The sequence below is a fragment of the Prionailurus bengalensis genome, chromosome E4 (genome assembly GCF_016509475.1).
Source record: "Prionailurus bengalensis isolate Pbe53 chromosome E4, Fcat_Pben_1.1_paternal_pri, whole genome shotgun sequence".
Lineage (NCBI taxonomy): Eukaryota > Metazoa > Chordata > Mammalia > Carnivora > Felidae > Prionailurus > Prionailurus bengalensis.
The window spans coordinates 16,855,943-16,875,328 of NC_057360.1; the positions used below are offsets into that span (position 1 = coordinate 16,855,943).

Consider the following 19,386-nt stretch of genomic DNA (forward strand, 5'->3'; position numbering starts at 1 on the left):
AATAGCATTGTAAACATTATTATTCCCATTTTACAGGCGAGAAAATGGAAGACTACAGAATTTAGGAGAGTCAGGGTGAACCAGTGAATGGCATTTGAACTTAAGTTTGCTTGAGGTCAAATCACCACCTTTCCAGAAGCAAAGCTAGAGGAGAGCAGGAAAAGGAGTTCATCTTTGGCACATTCTCTACAAGTAATGCTTGTGGAATAATTTTATTGCCACAGTGAAGGCAGTAGGGGAGGCTTGAGAAAACAAGATCATGGGACGCATGGCCACGGTAGTCGGGAGGAAAGCCTCACCTTCCAGGAACTCACTATCAAACTAGGGGCGTAGGCCCTTTCCCCCATCTTTGCCCCCAAGCTCATATGCCCATAGATTTTAGATTCTGGCTGTGCCATTTTCCACTATGCCAAAGGGATGATTCAGAAGTAGCCATTGTGAATGGAAAAAGCTGTTCCTAATGCCTGTGGCCATGGGCTGGGCAGGGACACATGAGGTTGGTGTTCCAGCACAGACTGAGGACAGCCATGTCCTACCCAAACCGGTGGTGAATCTCATTATAAAGTGGAATAAACTTTCCTGCTGTGCCTAGAGCTCTTAATTAGCTGCTTCTGTATACTTAGTTTTGTAGATTAGATCTTCTGGAGTGGGGCTCCTCTTTATTCTAACACATGCAACTTAAAAGTCTGTCTACCAAGTCTTGTCTTAAATCTCTCTGACCTTGCACGACCCTGAGAAAGGTCCCATCAGGGCTGCTAGCATCCCGTAGGTGGGCAGGGAGTTGGGGGCTGGGTGGGAGAGCCAGTCTCCTCACTGAGGCTCCCACCATGACTCATCTATGACTCAGCCAGCGTCTGCAGCTGCTGGAGGGCTTTGTTCCATGAAAAAACTGCTTATGATCCTCACATCCCTTCTTGGCAGAGAGGGAGGCTTTGGTACTGCTAAGCTGGACCAGGAGTGTGGCCTCCCATCGGGGTCCCAACACCAGGGCTGTCCTCCTGCTTCTTTGTCGTGGCATCTGGTTCCCATCCTTAGATTTATCATATAGAGGAGCAGCCCCACGAAGCCCCTCCGTCTGACTCAGGGTGTTGTTAGGGGATCGAGAGAAAGGGCAGAGTCCTGAGTTCGAGGCTGGCCAGTCTTCTTAGCTGGCTTCATGACCTTGGAGAAGTCACATCTCCTCTCTGGGCTACATCTCTGACCCTGGCACGGGAGGATTCTGTTTTTCTTTCCCACCTTCGTACTCTTCACAGTCAAGATGCGTTTCCTGGCACTCGAGGAGAAGTCCACTCCTCGAGTGCCCCGGGACTGTTGAGGGAACCAGATGCACCAGGCTGGTTACACTCACATGGGCATGATGGCTCTTGAGAGGGCTGCGCACAAGGCAGCCCTGACCCCCCAAAGCATAGGCCTGTGCCCTGGGTCCCGCATCTCTGGGGCCAAGCACTGGTCTGGGGCAGGGAGGGGTGGTGGGAGGCACCACTGGGACCTTGGGTTGTGCAGATGTGGGTCACTTTGGAGAGGATGAGGACCAGGAACTTTAAGAGGCAGGACTGTCAGGGTGTCCTAGCTCTTTTCCCCCGTCCTCACTTTCCATTCTAAATGTCCCCATTCCTGAGTCAGTGCTAATGCCTGTTGCCGTGGGCTGGAGCAGGGACATGTGAGGTTGGTGTTTGAGCAGAGACTGAGCATGCCATGCCCTACCCCAAGTGGAATAAACTTTCCTGCTGAGCCTAGAGCTCTTAATTAGCTTCTTCTGTTTACTCAGTTTTGTAGATTAGATCTTCTGGAGTGGGGCTCCCCATTTTTATTTTTATTTTTATTTTTAATTTTTATTAAACTTTTTATGTTTATTTTTGAGAGAGAGAGAGCACAAGCAGGGGAGGGGCAGAGGGAGGGAGACACAGAATCCTAAGCAGGCTCCAGGCTCTGTGCTCTCCACACAGAGCCCGACTTGGGGCTCGAACTCACAAACTGTGAGATCATGACCTGAGCCGAAGTCGGATGCCTAACTGACTAAGCCACCCAGGCAACCCCAAAGTGGGGCTCCCCTTTATTCTAACACATGCAAGTGAAAGGTCGACCTACCAAGATTTTCCCAGATGGAGGGGTTGCCTTCGGAGGCTCTTTTCATTCCTTCCCTGTCATGTGCAGAATCATGCTTTGCACAGAAAAGGGGGTCCAGGGTGGGGACCGAGTTCTCTCTCTTGTGCTCACTTTCCCTTGAGCATCCTCTTAGAACCTGCTCAAGTCTGCAGAGGCCCGGGACAAGGCCCTGTCACTGTCTGCTCCTGACTTCACCGCCCTCTGCCGTGACGTCTGCCCAGCCAGTCTCCCAAGAGCAACCGTAGGAGACTGTTTCCAGCTGTCACTGCAAGCTCCAGTCCCCTGCTGCGTATGGATTCAGATGGCAGGAACCTTTCAGATCACACTGGATGCTATTTATTTATTGTGATTATTTCCATGAGAAAAGGCTGATGATAATGCTGCTGAGACACAGTGGTATCAGGCAGGGTCTTCGGCAGGTAGGAATGGTTCACAGCTGGGCTCTCCCACTTAAAGTGTCCGGGTGCAGATGCCTGGTCCCTTTGTTCCCGCCCTCTCCCGAAAACCCTGCCCTCCCTCAGATCTGTCCATCTCTGTAAATGGTCACCCCATTCTGCAAATTGTTCGGGTCTCAAATCAACATGGATGGATGGAAGGGTGGATTTGTATCCCACATCAGCCCCATCGGCAGATTCTGACAGGTTTACATTTGAAATCTCCCGAGTGCAGCCTTTCTCGTGACTTCATCCCTGCCACACTGGTTCACATTCCTGTCTTCTCTCGCACTGTTGGGACAGCCTCCCAGGTGACCTCTACTCTTGACCTACTATAGCCTGTACTCTCTCTGGCAGCCAGAGGGACCCTTTGGTAATTTAGGTCAGATCATGCCATTCTTCTGTGCAAAACCCCAGGGGCTTCTTATCTCATTCAGTGCAAAAGCCACAGTCATTATAGTGGCCTTGGACGCCATCCACGGTCCACTCCCCCCTTACCTCCCTGGACTCACCTCCAGCCACTCAGCCCCTCACTGACTCTGTCCTGTTGCTTTTCCCTGGCTATGTGGAGCAGGGGCTTTGGACTTGCTCCTTCTGTGTGGAATGAGGTGCCCAGACAGCACGTGCCCGCTGCCTCATTTCGTTTAGGTCTTTGTTCAGATGTTACCTTCCCAGTGAGATGGCTCTTTCCTGACCTCCCTGTCTAAACTCACAAACCGCTTTTGCTCGGCATTTTCTAACCCTATATCTTGCCTCATTAGGCTTCCTAATACTATCACATCTTGTTTATCGTCTGTCTCCTTGAGGAAAATGTAAGTTCCATAGCAGAGAGTCTTTATTCTGTTCATTGCTTAGACAGTTGGCCCTTAACATGGATTTGAACTGCACCAGTCCACTTATGTGCAGCTTTTTTTCAATAAATATACTGGAAAAGTTTTTTGAGATTCGTGACACTTTGGAAAAACTCAGACCAAGTTTAGAAATATAGCCTAGAAATCCTGAAAAAATTAAGGGAAAGTAGGTATCATTGGAAGAATACAGTATATGATACAACATACAAAATATGTGTTACTTGAATCTTTGTGTTATCAGTAAGGCTTCTGGTCAACAGCAGGCTATTAAGTTTTTCATGAGTCAAAAGTTACACGTGGATTTTTGACTGAGCAGAAGAGAATTGAGGTGCCTGATTCCTGCATTGTTCAGGGGTCAACGGTATTCGTATCCTAGGGCCGCTGTAGCAAAGTACCAAAGACTGGGTGGTTTAAAACAATAGAAATTTATTGTCTCCCTGCTGTGGAGGCTGCAAAGTCTGAGATCAAGGTGCCTGCAGGGCTCCGCTCTCTCTTGGAAAGCTGTAGGGGAGAGTCCTTCCTTACCTCTCTAGCTTCAGCTGTTTGTTGGCAATCCTTGTCAATCTGTGACTTACAGATGCGGCATTCTAGGCACATGGTGGGCTTCTTCATATCATCTTCCCTGTGTGTGTGTGTGTGTGTGTGTGTGTGTGTGTGTGTCCAAACTCCCCCTTTCATAAGGACACCAGTCATACTGGATTAGGCTCACTCTAAAGACCTCATTTTGACCTGATTATCTCTAGAAAGACCCTATTTCCAAGTAAGGTCACATGCTGAGGTACGGAGGGTTAGCACGTTGACTAAGCTTTTGGTGGGGGAGGGGCACACTTAAAAAATTTTTTTTAATGTTTATTTATTTTTGAGAGACAGAGTGCGAGCAGGGGAGGGGCGGAGAGACAGGGGACACAGAATCCGAAGCAGACTCCAGGCAGGCTCACTTTAATTTAAAACTGAGTTAAACCGGGGTGCCTGGGTGGCTCAGTCAGTTAAGCATCCGACTTTGGCTCAGGTCATGATCTCAAGGTTTGTGGGTTCGAGCCCCTTGTCTGGCTCTGTGCTGACAGCTCCGTGTCTCTGTCTCTCTCTGCCCCTCCCCTGCTCGTGCTCTGTCTCTCTCAAAAAATAAATAAACATTACAAAAAATTTAAAAAAATAGAAAATGAATAACTGAGTTAAACTGAATTCCCAGCTCCAGCTAGGCACTCAGGGAACGTTTGTAGAATGTGTGACTACCATTTACTAGCTGAGTGACCTTGGCTAAGTTATCTAACCTCTCTGAGCCTGGTATGTATGGTTAGTGCTCTAAAAATGGTAACCATTATTAATGTTCAAAATTAGTACATGGGGAATCTGATATAACCTTGAGTTGTTAGTATGAGGTTTGATAGGGTAATGTGTGAAGAGCACCTTACATTTAGTATACACTCAATTGATGACAGTTGGTTTATTAAATATGCACTGTCTCTGGTGACAGAACATATTTCATTTCCTTGCACACAAAGAAGACGCTGCCATTGTGCTCAAGAAAGGTGATCCTAGTTGATGTGAAAAAAATGCAGCTTTGTAGCGTCGGAACTTCTCTGCCGGAGGACCCTTGGCCAAGAGAACCAGGGCAGGATGGGGAGGAAGGAAAGCTGCTTAAATTTCTGAGAGGAGGAACCTGTTTCGTGTGTCTTTCCCCAAAAGGGTATAGATCCGCAGGTGAGGAGGGTTCTTGGCACCAAATGTCAGCTTTGTTCTGTGCAGCGCCCTTATCAGTGACCTTGAACGGATGCTGCACTCGGATGCTTACCTATTAGGTTTGTAAATGATAAGCTAGAAAGGAAAATCAGCATGTTGAGTGAAAGACTAAATTATAAATGAAGTCCATAAGGTGAAATATAACAAGAATAAACATTGGAGATGTATTTTATATGCATCTTAAATGGGGAAGATGTGGCTCAATGTGGGATTCTCAGCCTTGGCTGTGCATCAGAATTACCTGCGGAGTCTTGCTTATTTGTTTTTTCAGCAGAGATGTCAGCGCATATCTGAGACTTGAAATGAGCTCTCTGCAGGTGATACTGAGGAGGTGCCCAATGTTGACAACCCCTGGGTCAGCAGGGACACGTGTTGAAAAGCGTTGGGATTTTCTGAGGCTGTGGGCTGAAGATATGTTATTGAGGGAACAGTGTCTAGGACATGGAGGGGTATGTTGTTCTTGGTTCGTCCTTCGAGAACATCAACCTTGCATAGGTAGGGATTTCTGATTGTTTTGTTCATTGGTGACTCCTGAGTGCCATTATATTCCCTGGCATGAAATGGATGGTCAGTGAATTGTTGAATGAACGGACTGAATTTTGGGGATTTTTCTTTGATTAAGGGAAAGAAAGCATGTCCAGATGTAAGTACCAGGTCTAGAAACTGTAATTTGAAAGTATAATATGATATGATATGGTATGGCATGATATGACATGATATAATGATATAAAAGTTAATAACCTATAAATACAGACATTGGAGAGGTGAAGCTGTTTTGACTTGAGGAGAGTTAGGAAGGAGAATGGTTACTATTCTTGAACACCTGCTGGAGGGTCTCCCAGAAGAAGCATTAGGTGTATTCCATATGCCTCTTGAAGGAGTTCCATTTCATGTGACTACATTTGCAGGAGTCTTGTCTAATGTGCTCATTGGTCTCAAAATGGAAGGGATTGTTTTGTCCATCAGGGAGCCCTTTCTCAGCCTACAGTTCAAGTAGAGCTCTGCCAGCTGTCCACCTGTCACAGATGATGGAGAGACCCTCTTGCATTGTATGGACCATGGAACTGGGTCACCTGGATGAACTAGATCTTGAAGCCCCTGTGATTTTGGCCAGCCAAACATCTTCTCTAACTTTTCTTTCTCGTATATTTTTATGAAGAAATCGATAGCCCAACCAACGTGGTCACCGACCGAGTGACAGAAGACACAGCGGTAGTCTCCTGGACCCCAGTCCAGGCTGTCGTAGACAAGTACGTGGTGCGCTACACCTCTGCTGATGGGGACACCAGGGACATGGCGGTGCCCAGGGAGCAGAGCAGCACCGTACTGACGGGCCTGAAGCCGGGAGAGGCGTACAGAGTCTACGTGTGGGCCGAGAGGGGCAGCCAGGAGAGCAAGAAGGCCGACACCAAGGCCCTCACAGGTAACAGAGGAACGGGAGCCTAAACAGATTTCCTCACAGCAGGGAGGAGGCTGATTTTTGAATCAGGAGTCCGATGCCCACCTAGCATCAGCTCTTTTGCTTGCGGGGGTGGGGAAGGGGGTTGCAAAAGCAATTTCAAATTTCACAATTATGATTTCTCCCCTTTAAACTTCAAACAAAAGAGACCAGCCTTTTTACGTTACACAGAAGGTCATACTTATTTGGGTTAGAATTCCATATGCAACTCAGAGAAGAGTAACACTTCCTAATTTTCATTTTTTTGGACGTTAAAACTCAAAACATTTGGCTGACAGTGAATTTGAATGCTTATCTCAGTTTGCAGTGGCTGTACAGGCACTTTGCTTATAATCTGGAGCTCTCTTTCAGACCATGGAAATGGTTTGCATCCTGAGTCAACAGTCACCGAGTGTACCGATTCTGCCTTTAAGCTTTCAGAAACCATACGGGTCCTTATATTTCACCCAGCTGTGAAATATAGCCCGCCTTCAGCCCAGCTTGGGTTTGCAGATGTCCTGAGGCTGCAGGGGAGCGAATCCCACACCTGCTTTGTGTTTTTGTTTTTTTTAAAAAAAATTTTTTTTCAACGTTTATTTATTTTTGGGACAGAGAGAGACAGAGCATGAACGGGGGAGGGGCAGAGAGAGAGAGGGAGACACAGAATGTGAAGCAGGCTCCAGGCTCTGAGCCATCAGCCCAGAGCCCGATGAGGGGCTCAAACTCACGGACCGTGAGATCGTGACCTGGCTGAAGTCGGACGCTTAACCGACTGCGCCACCCAGGTGCCCCTACCTGCTTTGTGTTTAAACCCTCCGCTGGTACTGTCCCCGAGTCCAGAGCAGTCTAATCCTGGAGGCTGCTTGAGGTTGCAGACACTTGACAGGAATCCTAGCAAAGGATTTGCTTATTCACTGGGCTCTGTTCTGGACAGTCACTTAGTACAGAGGTGCCCAGAGAAGCCATTAATTAGTTAGGAATGTGGATTCAGAAGCTTGACTGTCCAAGTTTTAATCCCAGCTCTGCCATTTAGTAGCTGAGGGACTTTGGGCAAGTCAGCTGACCTCTGTTCCTCACATTCTTGTCTGTAAAATGGGGCATATGAGTATTTACATCAAAGAGTTGTTGTGAGGGTTGCATGAGTGAATTCATGTAAGTGCCTGACATATAGCAAGGGCTACGTGAGCGGTAATAGTGATTATTTCTTAGAACGTGTCTTAGTCTGCTCTGGCTGCTATAACAGAATATCATAGACTGGGGGCTTAAACAAAAGAGGTTTATTTCTCACAATCTTGGAGCCTGGAAAGCTCCATGATCTGGGCACTGGCTGATTCAGTTCCTGGTGAGAACCCTCTTCTTGGCTAATAGATGGCTACCTTCTTCCTACACCTTTATAGGGCAGAGAGAAGAAACTCAGGTCTCTTCTTGTGAGGCACTGATGCCACCATAGGGAACCCACCCCCACGACCTCACCTAAACCTAATTACCTCCAAATACCAGCAAATTGGTGGTTAGGGCTTCAACCTGGGAGTTGGAGGGGAGCACAAATATTCAGTCCATAGCAAATGCTAATCAGCAAACAGCCCTTGAAGTTTTGGGTTATTTTTTCATTTATTTGTTTGTTTGTTTGTTTAAAGTTTATTTTGAGAGAGACAGAGACAGTGTGAGTGAAGGAGGGGCAAAGAGAGGGAGAGAGAGAATCCCAAGCAGGCTCTGTGCTGGCAGCGGTGGGGGCTGGGAGGGGTGGCCCGGACCTATGAACTGTGGGATCATGAACTGAGCTGAAACCAAGAATCGTATGCTGAATGGACTGAGCCACCCAGGTGCCCCTAGCCCTTGAAGTATTTAATGGGATGTAGCCTCCTGGGTCCAGGTGGGCCTTATCTCCTCCAGGGGAAGGAGAAGTTGCCAGTAAGGAGGGTGAGATCTAGATTTGTTTAAACTAGCAGACTTTCTGTGAGGGGCCAGATAGTCCATGTTTTCAGCTTTGGGGACCATGCTGTCTCTGATACAACTATTCAGCTCTGCCATTGAAATGTGAAAACAGCCATGGAAAGTATGTAAATGACCTGGTATGACTGTGTTCAATGAAACTTTATAAAAATAGGCAGTGGGTCAGATTTGGCCCATGCGTTGTAAATTGCCAACTCCTGGTTTATATTACACAAGGCTTTCTGTTTTCTAGGATTTTGAGGGTTGTGAAAGGGAGGCCTGTGGGTCAGTTTTTTTAAGATGGTGGAAGTTGGAATAGAGAAGAATCTTCCCCGCTCTCAGGTGGCAGTGGTGTGAGTTAGCACCTCAGCTGCTGGGCGGGGGGGGGGGGGGGTGCAGCATAAGGCATAAGATGTAAGGATAGGATGGGCTGGTTGTGTCTTATTTTTAATATGCAAGTCTCTTAACAATCTTAAGTGGTGTTGGTGGTGGACAGAAGGGAGTCATGAAGGATGGGGCGGCAGCATCAAAGCCAGCTCAGAATCCCAGAACGAAACTCCCCCTTGTATGTCTTTGCTCCTCAAGGCAAGTTGTCTCCTTGGCTGTGTGCTCCATCCCGCTGGCCTGGCCATGCGTGTTGAGCAATGGGGCACGGGCTTGAGATGCAGTTGCTGTTACGGAAAGCTCAGCCATTTTGAGGAAGTGGTTTTTGAAACAGGATCCTAAAGGCATTGCTAATCATGTACCCAACTACTTGGATTTCTGACTCAGAGGTTCACATTTCAAGGAGAAAGGGGGGAATTTCGTGCCTCGAATGACACTTGTAATAACAAAGAGCTTATATTCAAGCATTTTTCCATGTGAATATCTCATCTGTGATTTGTCATAACCTGTGAGGTAGGTACTGGTATTTCCTTCTTTGTGGAGATGAGGAGACGGAGACTTAAATTTGGAGTCCGTCCAAAGTCAGCAACAAGAAACGGTGCCCAGATTCCAACCCAGTTTAATTGTATTGAAACCCAGACAGATTCCTACCCAAGTAGGATTATTTTTTTTTTTTATCAGCCCAGACCTCAAAGACCATCAGTTGAAGTCTTCTGGTGCTTTGGCTGTAGGCATAATGTTTTATATGGAAAGAACTAACAGCTCCTACTTTCAGGATATTTTTATTCCCAAATAAAATATTAGAGCCACTGCAGAGATTTACTGAAGTATAATTGCTTTCAGGTACAGGGAATCAGAACTCAAAGAGTGTATTATATAAACCCAGGGTAATGGAGAAATTTGTATATGAAGACCAATTTTTTTAAAATCCAGAGTCTACTTATGGGTAAAGTTTATAGAGCTGAGACTGTTTTGGCTTTGTCTGAAAACCCTACGTCTCCTTACATGCTATTAGCTCCTTCTTGGAATTTCAGACCACTTGCTTAATTAAACCCTTAAGTTATCCCAATCACTGGCACATAACAGATTCTGAAATTTGTTGAGATCATCATTTTGTCTGTGTATGTGCTGGCCTCTCTGGAACCAGAGAGTTGGTAAATGTTACATTTCTTTCATCTCTCTTAAAGACATTGACAGCCCCCAAAACCTGGTGACCGACCGGGTGACGGAGAACACGGCCACCGTCTCCTGGGACCCGGTGCAGGCCATCATCGACAGGTACATGGTGCGCTACACGTCTGCCGATGGAGACACCGGGGAGGTGCCGGTGGGGAAGGAGCAGAGCAGCGCCGTGCTGACGGGCCTGAGGCCGGGCGTGGAGTACACGGTCCAGGTGTGGGCCCAGAAGGGGACCCGAGAGGGCAAGAAGGCCGACACCACGGCCCCGACAGGTAACGGAGCGTGCATCATCCCTGTGTCACTGCTAAACTCATGTCTGTTTCAGTTGGTTTTCCTTCTGTGACCTTGGCAGAAAGGGAGGTTTTACAGAGTGCAATGGTGTGCTTATAGAGTTCATTGTATGCCTTACTTCTACTTGATGGCTTCTCGTAGAATGCACAGCTCATCTTGCGGCCTTCAAACTTTGGTCTTTAAAGATTGATGTGATTGCTTGTGGTCCTTTGTTCTCTGCCTGTGCATCTTCTGTGTTGTGAACACACGAAGTGCCTCACCTGATACGGACTAAACGGGATGAAAGCACAAGTGCCTTCCATGTGGGGGGAGCCGGACTGTGATCCCAAACCAACTTTGTTTTCCCTCTTCACCTGTTTAAACCCTTTCTTGGAGCTTGTTTTTTATTTCTGCCCTTCAGATGAATGTTTTAGGCAGAGATAATAATAATGCTCTATTAGCTAAAAATAAGCAAGTATCTAGTCATTTTTAGTCCTCAACACATATCATTTTAGTAATTAAAATGTCTGTATCAATACTTCATTTAAAGTTAAGTCTTCTCCTCTCCACTGGCGTGGGCCATTTGCGGGCTAACTATCTGCCATGGGAAGGGGGGTCTGCTCGACTGCTCTTGTATTTCCTTTCTTATACTTCAGACACCCTCCTTCTAGCATGCTAACTGTAGTTTCTGGCCCATTTATGTTTGGTACAGCTTGGAGAGAGGCCAGGGGTCAGGAGAAGGAGAGGTAAGGGGTCCTGCTTTACTATAACCTTCACAGCTGTCATGGGGCCTGACCAGTGTTAAAGCTAATGTTTCCCTCGTGGAGCACTTCTGTGCGTTCTTCAGGGACCCTCTTACACTCTGAGCTGTCATCATAGTGATCCTGTGACAGATGCATCTCTCCTGCTGGTCACCTACTCCCCTTCCTCTGCCTATACATGTGGGGTGCACTCCAGTGCCTTTCTGGTGGCATCACCTCACCCCTCTGGCTGAGTGTCTTGGACAGCTTCTAAAATAATCCCAGGTGGTCTCCTCTTTCCTTGGTCCATGTCTGGTCTACAGGGCATATGCAGGCATCCTTTAATCCATTCAACTAGATACATGGTTCTTTTGCAATGCTCTCTATCAGAGCAAACAGCCATTTTCTCACCCCTTAGGTGTTTTAGATACATGTCAGACACCAGCCTATGGTGTTCCCCAAGTGTTGGGCAGAGTTTCTCAGTCTCGGCACTAGTGAAATATTTGGCTGGAGAAATCTTTGTTGCAGGGGTTGGTCTCAGGCACCGTATGCTGTTTAACAGCATCCCTGGCCTCTACCCATTAGACTCCAGTAGCCTCTGCATCCCACACCGAATTGTGACAACCAAGTAGGTCTCCAGATATTGCCAATCATCCCTGATTGAGAACATTTGCTCATTTGAGGTTTGGGTCTTACCCATGAAACTCAGTGTAACTCTGCCCAAAGAAATCCACTCTTGAAGTCCCATCCCTTTGGCCTCTCCAACCTCTTTCATTGTCTGGAGATGGTTTGGCCAGCCAAGGGCCACGGGACTGTTGGTCCTACTTTGACTGTGGGCTTTCAGATTGGAATGTAGATACCAGTTTTCTTGGAGTCACAGCCCAAACCAAGATAAGAGGAGTCCTGCTTGAACATACCATTGCACATATGTGACACGACCTAGAGGCAAAGACTTTAGGGAAATGACTTTTGCAATAAACTATTTGGAACAAAGACATGTTGTTATTTTCTTGGTGACTGCATTTTTGAATACCTTCTCTGTGTATAGTTTGGAGGAGCATAATCTTCTTCACTCATAAAATATCAGCAAGGTGATATCAATAATAGCTTATGGTCATTGGGTATCTACTCTGTGCCAAGAGTTGTCACAAAGGGCGTATTGTTAACTCATTTAATACAGCTAGTTTCCAGGCTATACACTAATATCTTGTCCTGATTTTTTTATTCTGCAGACACTGTAATACTTCAGTATTTTCAAGGCCCCTTTTTACATAGTATTTTTTGTCTTGGTTTTCAGAGCCATCCAGTGAAATATTTACAATAACTATTAACAGTCCTATTTTATCCATGCATAGAGGTGAGGTGAGCCGTCCAAGGTCATGAAACAAGTTAGTAATTTATGAAATTAGATGTATGCATGGAACATTAGTGGTCAAAAGAACATTAAAGTGTATCCGACCTGAACCCCAGATTTGCAGGTGATGAGGCTGAGGCCCAGCCAGAGACCGTTGAGATGTGCAGGACCACAGCTTTTCTGACTTGGATCTAGTGCTTATCCTGCTGTTGTGTGCTGCCTCTTTGAGGATCCAAGAGGCCAGCTGTGGAGAGAAGGTCTATGTCCCTGAAACAATTGAAAACTGACATAGGACATGGGAAAACCACAAGACCAGGAAACTGCCTGCCTTCAAGCAACACGGTCTCCCTCTTCGGTGCTTGTTAATGGTGCGCTTTAACTTTCCTTTCAGACATTGACAGCCCAACAAACCTGGTGACCAACCGGGTGACAGAGAACACGGCCACTGTCTCCTGGGACCCAGTGCACGCCGTCATCGACAGGTACATGGTGCGCTACACGTCCGCCGATGGAGACACCGGGGAGGTGCCGGTGGGGAAGGAGCAGAGCAACGCCGTGCTGACGGGCCTGAGGCCAGGCGTGGAGTACACGGTCCAGGTGTGGGCCCAGAAGGGGGCCCGGGAGAGCAAGAAAGCCAACACGACGGCCCCAACAGGTAATAAGAAAAAGATCAATCAGAATTGAATTTTGAGCATGCGGATTTGAGTGTGCATGATACCCAAGAGGCAGCCTGAGATGAGAGACTTTGCAGAGAAAGTCACAGAGACCAAAAAGGACAGTGAGTCCTAGTAGTGACCTCAGCGAGGTGGTAGTTGGTAGCTCTCTCTGCCTGGTCATGGTGAGCTGCTCACGACACCACTCAGCCCACAGGAAGGGAGAAACATGGCGGTGGCCATGTTTTCAGCGGACTCAGCAAAGATGTTTATAGGCTCTGATCGTTGCAATGCTTGTGATAATACTTTTAGAATGACTGTCCGTGAAGCAGCCCATGATAAAATGATAAACTAGGTACCCTGAACGTCATGGCAGATGTTTAATGATTGTTGTGACGTGACATAATGTTGTTAAGAAGACGTCGTTCCTCATATATTTTAGGGAGCTAAAAGCCAAAAGAGTATGTTAAGCTTACAATGTGTAGTCTTTTGAAATTGGGAACTGGGGTTCCTTTCTCCCTTGACTCCCAGCAGATTCTGGATGGGAATACCATTGCCTTGTGCTAAGAGAGTTCTAGAAGATGAAATGAGAGTGGTGGGTGGTGGGTATCTCTTCCATGGCTTCCAAGCTTAGGCTTTCCAAATATCTTTTTTAAAGACATTGACAGCCCCCAAAACCTGGTGACCGACCGGGTGACAGAGAACACGGCCACCGTCTCCTGGGACCCGGTGCAGGCCGTCATCGACAGGTACATGGTGCGCTACACGTCTGCCGATGGAGACACCGGGGAGGTGCCGGTGGGGAAGGAGCAGAGCAGTGCTGTGCTGACGGGCCTGAGGCCGGGCGTGGAGTACACGGTCCAGGTGTGGGCCCAGAAGGGGGCCCGGGAGAGCAAGAAGGCAGACACCATGGCCCCGACAGGTAATGGAGCCTTGTTCTTTGAGAATGTAAGACCTCAACCTATGGCTAATCAAGTTTTGTTTTCCTGCTTTGACACTGGTGGACTAGATGATTTATGGAAGAGCAGGATAGTGTTCCTTTGTAGGAGATCACACACACCATCCCTCACCTTCCTTTTGCACGTTACCTCCAAATAAGGAGCTCATACTGGCCTCATACTTTGGTCTTATAAAGATAGATGGTGATCGGTCCCATCTACCCACTGTTCCTCTGATTTGTACTCAATCATTGAAATGTTTTGTCTTAAGAGGGAAAAGATATAAAGAAACCGTATATGTTAGGATCTGCGAACCTAGTACTTTAGGGAAGTGTTTTTTTCACTCTGATCTTTTTGAAGCAAGGAAGGGTTATTGTTTTCTTAGGGGATAAATCCTCTCTGAAGCACTGTGTGCTCCGTTCTCAGGATCCTAAAGTTGCACTTACATCCTGTAACAGTTCATAATTTTTAAAGCTCATTCATCTCTGTGTCCTCATTTTTTAAGAACAGACTTATTGAGATATGATTTACTTTCTATACAATGTACTCTTAAAGCATATAGTTCAGTGGTTTTTAGTGTATTTACAGAGTTCTACAACCATCACTATTATCTAATCAGAATATTGTCATCACTCCAGAAAGAAACCCCATGTCCGTTAATAGTGCCTCCTGCCTCCACTCCCCCCAGCCCTAGGAAACTATTACTTTCTGTCTCTATAGAGACAGAAGGTCCTTATTCTGGACATTTCATATAAATGGATTCACACAGCATGTGGTCTTTCGTGACTGGCTTTATTAACTACACATAATATTTTCAAATTTCATCCATGTTGGAGCATGTATGGGTACTTTATTTTCTTGCCAAATAATATTCCATTGTATGGATGTAACACATTGTTTATCCATTTGTCACTTGATAAGCATTTGTGCTTTTTCCACTTTTTGGCTATTGTGAGTAGGGTTACTATGAGCGTTTATGGTACAACTTTTTGTGTGGACATATGCTTTCAGTTCATTTGAGTATATACCTAGGATTGGAATTGCTGGGTCATATGATAACTCTATGTTTCACTTTTTGAGGAATGGCCAAGTTATTCCCAGAATGGTGGCAGTATTTTATATACCCACCAGCAATGAATGAGGGTTATATTCTTCAATTGCTTCGTCCTCAGAGGTATTTGGTGAGATGGGTAGAGCAGGAATCAATATCCCCATTTTATAGTTAAGAAACCTCAAATACAAAGAAGTGAATGATTTTTACAAGTCACAAAGTCAGCTGATGATTCGTGGAGTCAGATTTGTGGCATATTCATTGCATATTATGGTACCTTCGTATCTATTTAGTAAGGCCCATATTTTACAAAGAAGGAACTGAGGTTCAGCTGGGGACAGCAGTGCTAGCTGTCCAGGGCCATGGCTGGCTGATGGCAGAGCTGGGCCTATATCCCCAGTCTGTTGGCTCTGCTCAGGGCTTTTCCTGCCCCTCTGCTCTGCATCTCTGGGCTGAAACTGCAAACTAGCTCTTCTGACTCTGGATACTCCTGCTCATTCCATTATCCTGTGCTGCCTTCTTGAGGATCCAAGAGTCTAGCTGTGGAGAGAAGTTCGGTCTTGGTGACACACCTGAAAACTGACAGGACATGGGAAAACCACAAGACCGGGAAACTGCCTCCCTTCAAGCAACACGGTCTCCCTCTTCAGTGCTTATTAATGGTGTGCTTTAACTTTCCTTTCAGACATTGACAGCCCAACAAACCTGGTGACCAACCGGGTGACAGAGAACACGGCCACTGTCTCCTGGGACCCAGTGCACGCCGTCATCGACAGGTACATGGTGCGCTACACGTCCGCCGATGGAGACACCGGGGAGGTGCCGGTGGGGAAGGAGCAGAGCAACGCCGTGCTGACGGGCCTGAGGCCAGGCGTGGAGTACACGGTCCAGGTGTGGGCCCAGAAGGGGGCCCGGGAGAGCAAGAAAGCCAACACGACGGCCCCAACAGGTAATAAGAAAAAGATCAATCAGAATTGAATTTTGAGCATGCAGATTTGAGTGTGCATGATACCCAAGAGGCAGCCTGAGATGAGAGACTTTGCAGAGAAAGTCACAGAGACCAAAAAGGACAGTGAGTCCTAGTAGTGACCTCAGCGAGGTGGTAGTTGGTAGCTCTCTCTGCCTGGTCATGGTGAGCTGCTCACGACACCACTCAGCCCACAGGAAGGGAGAAACATGGCGGTGGCCATGTTTTCAGCGGACTCAGCAAAGATGTTTATAGGCTCTGATCGTTGCAATGCTTGTGATAATACTTTTAGAATGACTGTCCGTGAAGCAGCCCATGATAAAATGATAAACTAGGTACCCTGAACGTCATGGCAGATGTTTAATGATTGTTGTGATGTGACATAATGTTGCTAAGAAGATGTCGTTCTCATATATTTTAGGGAGCTAAAAGCCAAAAGAGTATGTTAAGCTTACAATGTGTAGTCTTTTGAAATTGGGAACTGGGGTTCCTTTCTCCCTTGACTCCCAGCAGATTCTGGATGGGAATACCATTGCCTTGTGCTAAGAGAGTTCTAGAAGATGAAATGAGAGTGGTGGGTGGTGGGTATTTCTTCCATGGCTTCCAAGCTTAGGCTTTCCAAATATCTTTTTTAAAGACATTGACAGCCCCCAAAACCTGGTGACCGACCGGGTGACAGAGAACACGGCCACCGTCTCCTGGGACCCGGTGCAGGCCGTCATCGACAGGTACATGGTGCGCTACACGTCTGCCGATGGAGACACCGGGGAGGTGCCGGTGGGGAAGGAGCAGAGCAGCGCCGTGCTGACGGGCCTGAGGCCGGGCGTGGAGTACACGGTCCAGGTGTGGGCCCAGAAGGGGGCCCGGGAGAGCAAGAAGGCAGACACCATGGCCCCGACAGGTAATGGAGCCTTGTTCTTTGAGAATGTAAGGCCTAAGCCTGTGGCTGGTCAAGAGTTGTTTTCCTGTTTGACCCTGGAAGAATCAATGACTTATAGAAGAGCAGAATAATGTCCTTTCATAAGAGACTGCACACACCGCCTCTCACGTCCCTTTAACTGGTTTCCTTACAAGTCAGTCCCCTGTGGCAGTTTCCAAAGTGCAGTTTTGCCGTGACTGGATGGTCGTGTCCAGCTGCTCCTGGTCTGAGTGCGTGGATATTTCACTGTGGACAGCATTAAGGGTCTGTCCTTGTGTTTTGAGTGGGAGGAGAAAATGAAAATCAAATGTTGTTAATATTATTAAATAATATGTTGATAACTCAAGTTTATAAAATAGACTTTACATCTACCAGAGCAAGTTGATCTATGTGGTGTGCTTTAGCATGAATGAATCATGATAATCTGGTTTTGAGGATAAGGGTAACTTATATGTTATATTTTAATTTTATTGGGAAAGAGATGTTTGGCAGTATTTCTGTAGTGATTTAACCAGCCAACCAGCGTTACAAGTGCATCTATGATGTGTAAAGCATATTAAAACTGGTCTTCATTTGGCTGATCCACTCAGCAATGTGTGTTGAGCATTTACCATGTGCTGTGTTCTCTACGAAGCTGTGGCAACCCAGAGGAGATATGGTCGCTGCCCTCTTCCTCTAGGAGCCGACATTTGCATCTAGTTATTAGAATCATCTTGGATGAGATCAGAAGTCTCCATTGACATGATGCTAGAAACAAAATGATTACTGCTTGTGAGCATGGACTGTGTCTTCAACTGAACCCTGAACGCCACATAACACCATGCCTTGCACATAGTGGGAGTTTGATATACGCTTCCCAAATCAATAATGAGATTTGTTTTGTTACACTCTTGGTAAAGGTAATAGTGTAGATTTGCAGATTTTGGTTTACTGTGCTTTCTGCTTGAGGAGCCCAACTCTGTCTGGGGAGAGAAGACATACGTTAGTGAAGCAGTTAGAGCGTAGGTGACAGAAAGACCACGTAACATGAAAGGGCCTCACTCCAAGCAAAACGATGTGAGTTTCTGCACTCTGTGGCCTATAACTAGTGCACGTTGATGAGTACTTTTCCTTTTAGACATCGACAGCCCCCAAAACCTGGTGACCGACCGGGTGACAGAGAACACGGCCACCGTCTCCTGGGACCCGGTGCAGGCCGTCATCGACAGGTACATGGTGCGCTACACGTCTGCCGATGGAGACACCGGGGAGGTGCCGGTGGGGAAGGAGCAGAGCAGCGCCGTGCTGACGGGCCTGAGGCCGGGCGTGGAGTACACGGTGCTGGTGTGGGCCCAGAAGGGGGCCCGGGAGAGCAAGAAGGCGGACACCACGGCCCCCACAGGTAACAGGAGGGAGGAGAACAGAAACTGGGGTCATCACTAGGGGTTGATGCTGCTGCTGAATTATGCCACTGCTGCCTTTTGGGTCTGTGACTCAGGGACTGTTTTAGGCAGGTTTGTTGGAAAAAAACCTCATTCCCGTACCAAAAAAAAAAAAAAAAAAAAATCAAAGCATAGTTATGGGGTACATACCGAACAGTCCTGTGAAGGTCTTAAAACTCTTTCCCCAGGCTTGTGTTTTAACAGCTCTGCTTCTCAGTGATAAAAAATTATAGAATGGTAAAAACAACATAAAATTCCGAAAAAGCACTAGATTAGAGAACTGTTTTGTGGCAAAGCTGTTTTCTGTGGGTTTGCCTTAATAGATGGTGTGTAGTTTAGTGTTTCCTTGGAGGTTGGAGCTCTGTGTTCATTTCGGCCTACGCTAAGTTTTGGTGAGCATTTTCCAAAGGCCAGGCCTGCGATCCAGTGGCACCAAAACAAATGTGATTCCTGCTGTCTTGCAGTCCAGTGGGAAAGACAATCAACAAGGAAACCAACTTGTAACTATAATTATGATAAGTTCTATGAAGGAGATGTACCTGGCACAGGTATAAAGAATAGCAGGGTAGGGGTGTTTCTTAGACGGGATGGAACGAATCCTGGTTAAGATACATATAGACAGAAACATCCAAATAACATATCCTTAAACAAGAAAGAAGCTTACTCTTCTCTTGTGGAGTGGGCAGAGTAGAAGTGGCCCAGGGCTGATGAGGTAGCCCCACGGCATAGGAGACCCCGGCTCCTTCGGTATTGTGTTCAGTCATCCCTAGGGGGTTGCCTTCGTCTGTGTGGTCATCTGTCCTCATTCCAGAAGTGGAAAGGGACCTGGGAAAGGGAAGGACATGACTGGAACACTGCACGCGTCCTTTAGTTCTTCTCGTGTTCCACTGGCCAGACCCAAGACACGGTGCCAGACCTCACTACAGGAAAGGGTGGGAAACGGAGTCTTCAGCTGGGTGATCACGTGCCCACCTTACCCTTCTGTTAGACCGTCCTCTCCAATTCAGTA

At 46.9% G+C, this 19,386-nt stretch overlaps 1 protein-coding gene across 2 annotated transcripts in view; it reads left to right on the forward strand.

Annotated features, from left to right (window-relative positions):
* TNN (tenascin N) overlaps window positions 1–19,386 on the forward strand; it is a 64,359-nt gene that overhangs the window by 12,715 nt on the left and 32,258 nt on the right. The window contains exons 5-11 of one of the 2 annotated variants that reach the window (XM_043567716.1): window positions 6,291–6,554; window positions 10,073–10,336; window positions 12,820–13,083; window positions 13,740–14,003; window positions 15,756–16,019; window positions 16,675–16,938; window positions 18,074–18,337. In XM_043567716.1, coding sequence (XP_043423651.1) covers window positions 6,291–6,554; window positions 10,073–10,336; window positions 12,820–13,083; window positions 13,740–14,003; window positions 15,756–16,019; window positions 16,675–16,938; window positions 18,074–18,337 — 1,848 coding nt within the window. The remainder of the gene's footprint in view (window positions 1–6,290; window positions 6,555–10,072; window positions 10,337–12,819; window positions 13,084–13,739; window positions 14,004–15,755; window positions 16,020–16,674; window positions 16,939–18,073; window positions 18,338–19,386) is intronic. The other variant, XM_043567717.1, reaches the window with a different exon arrangement.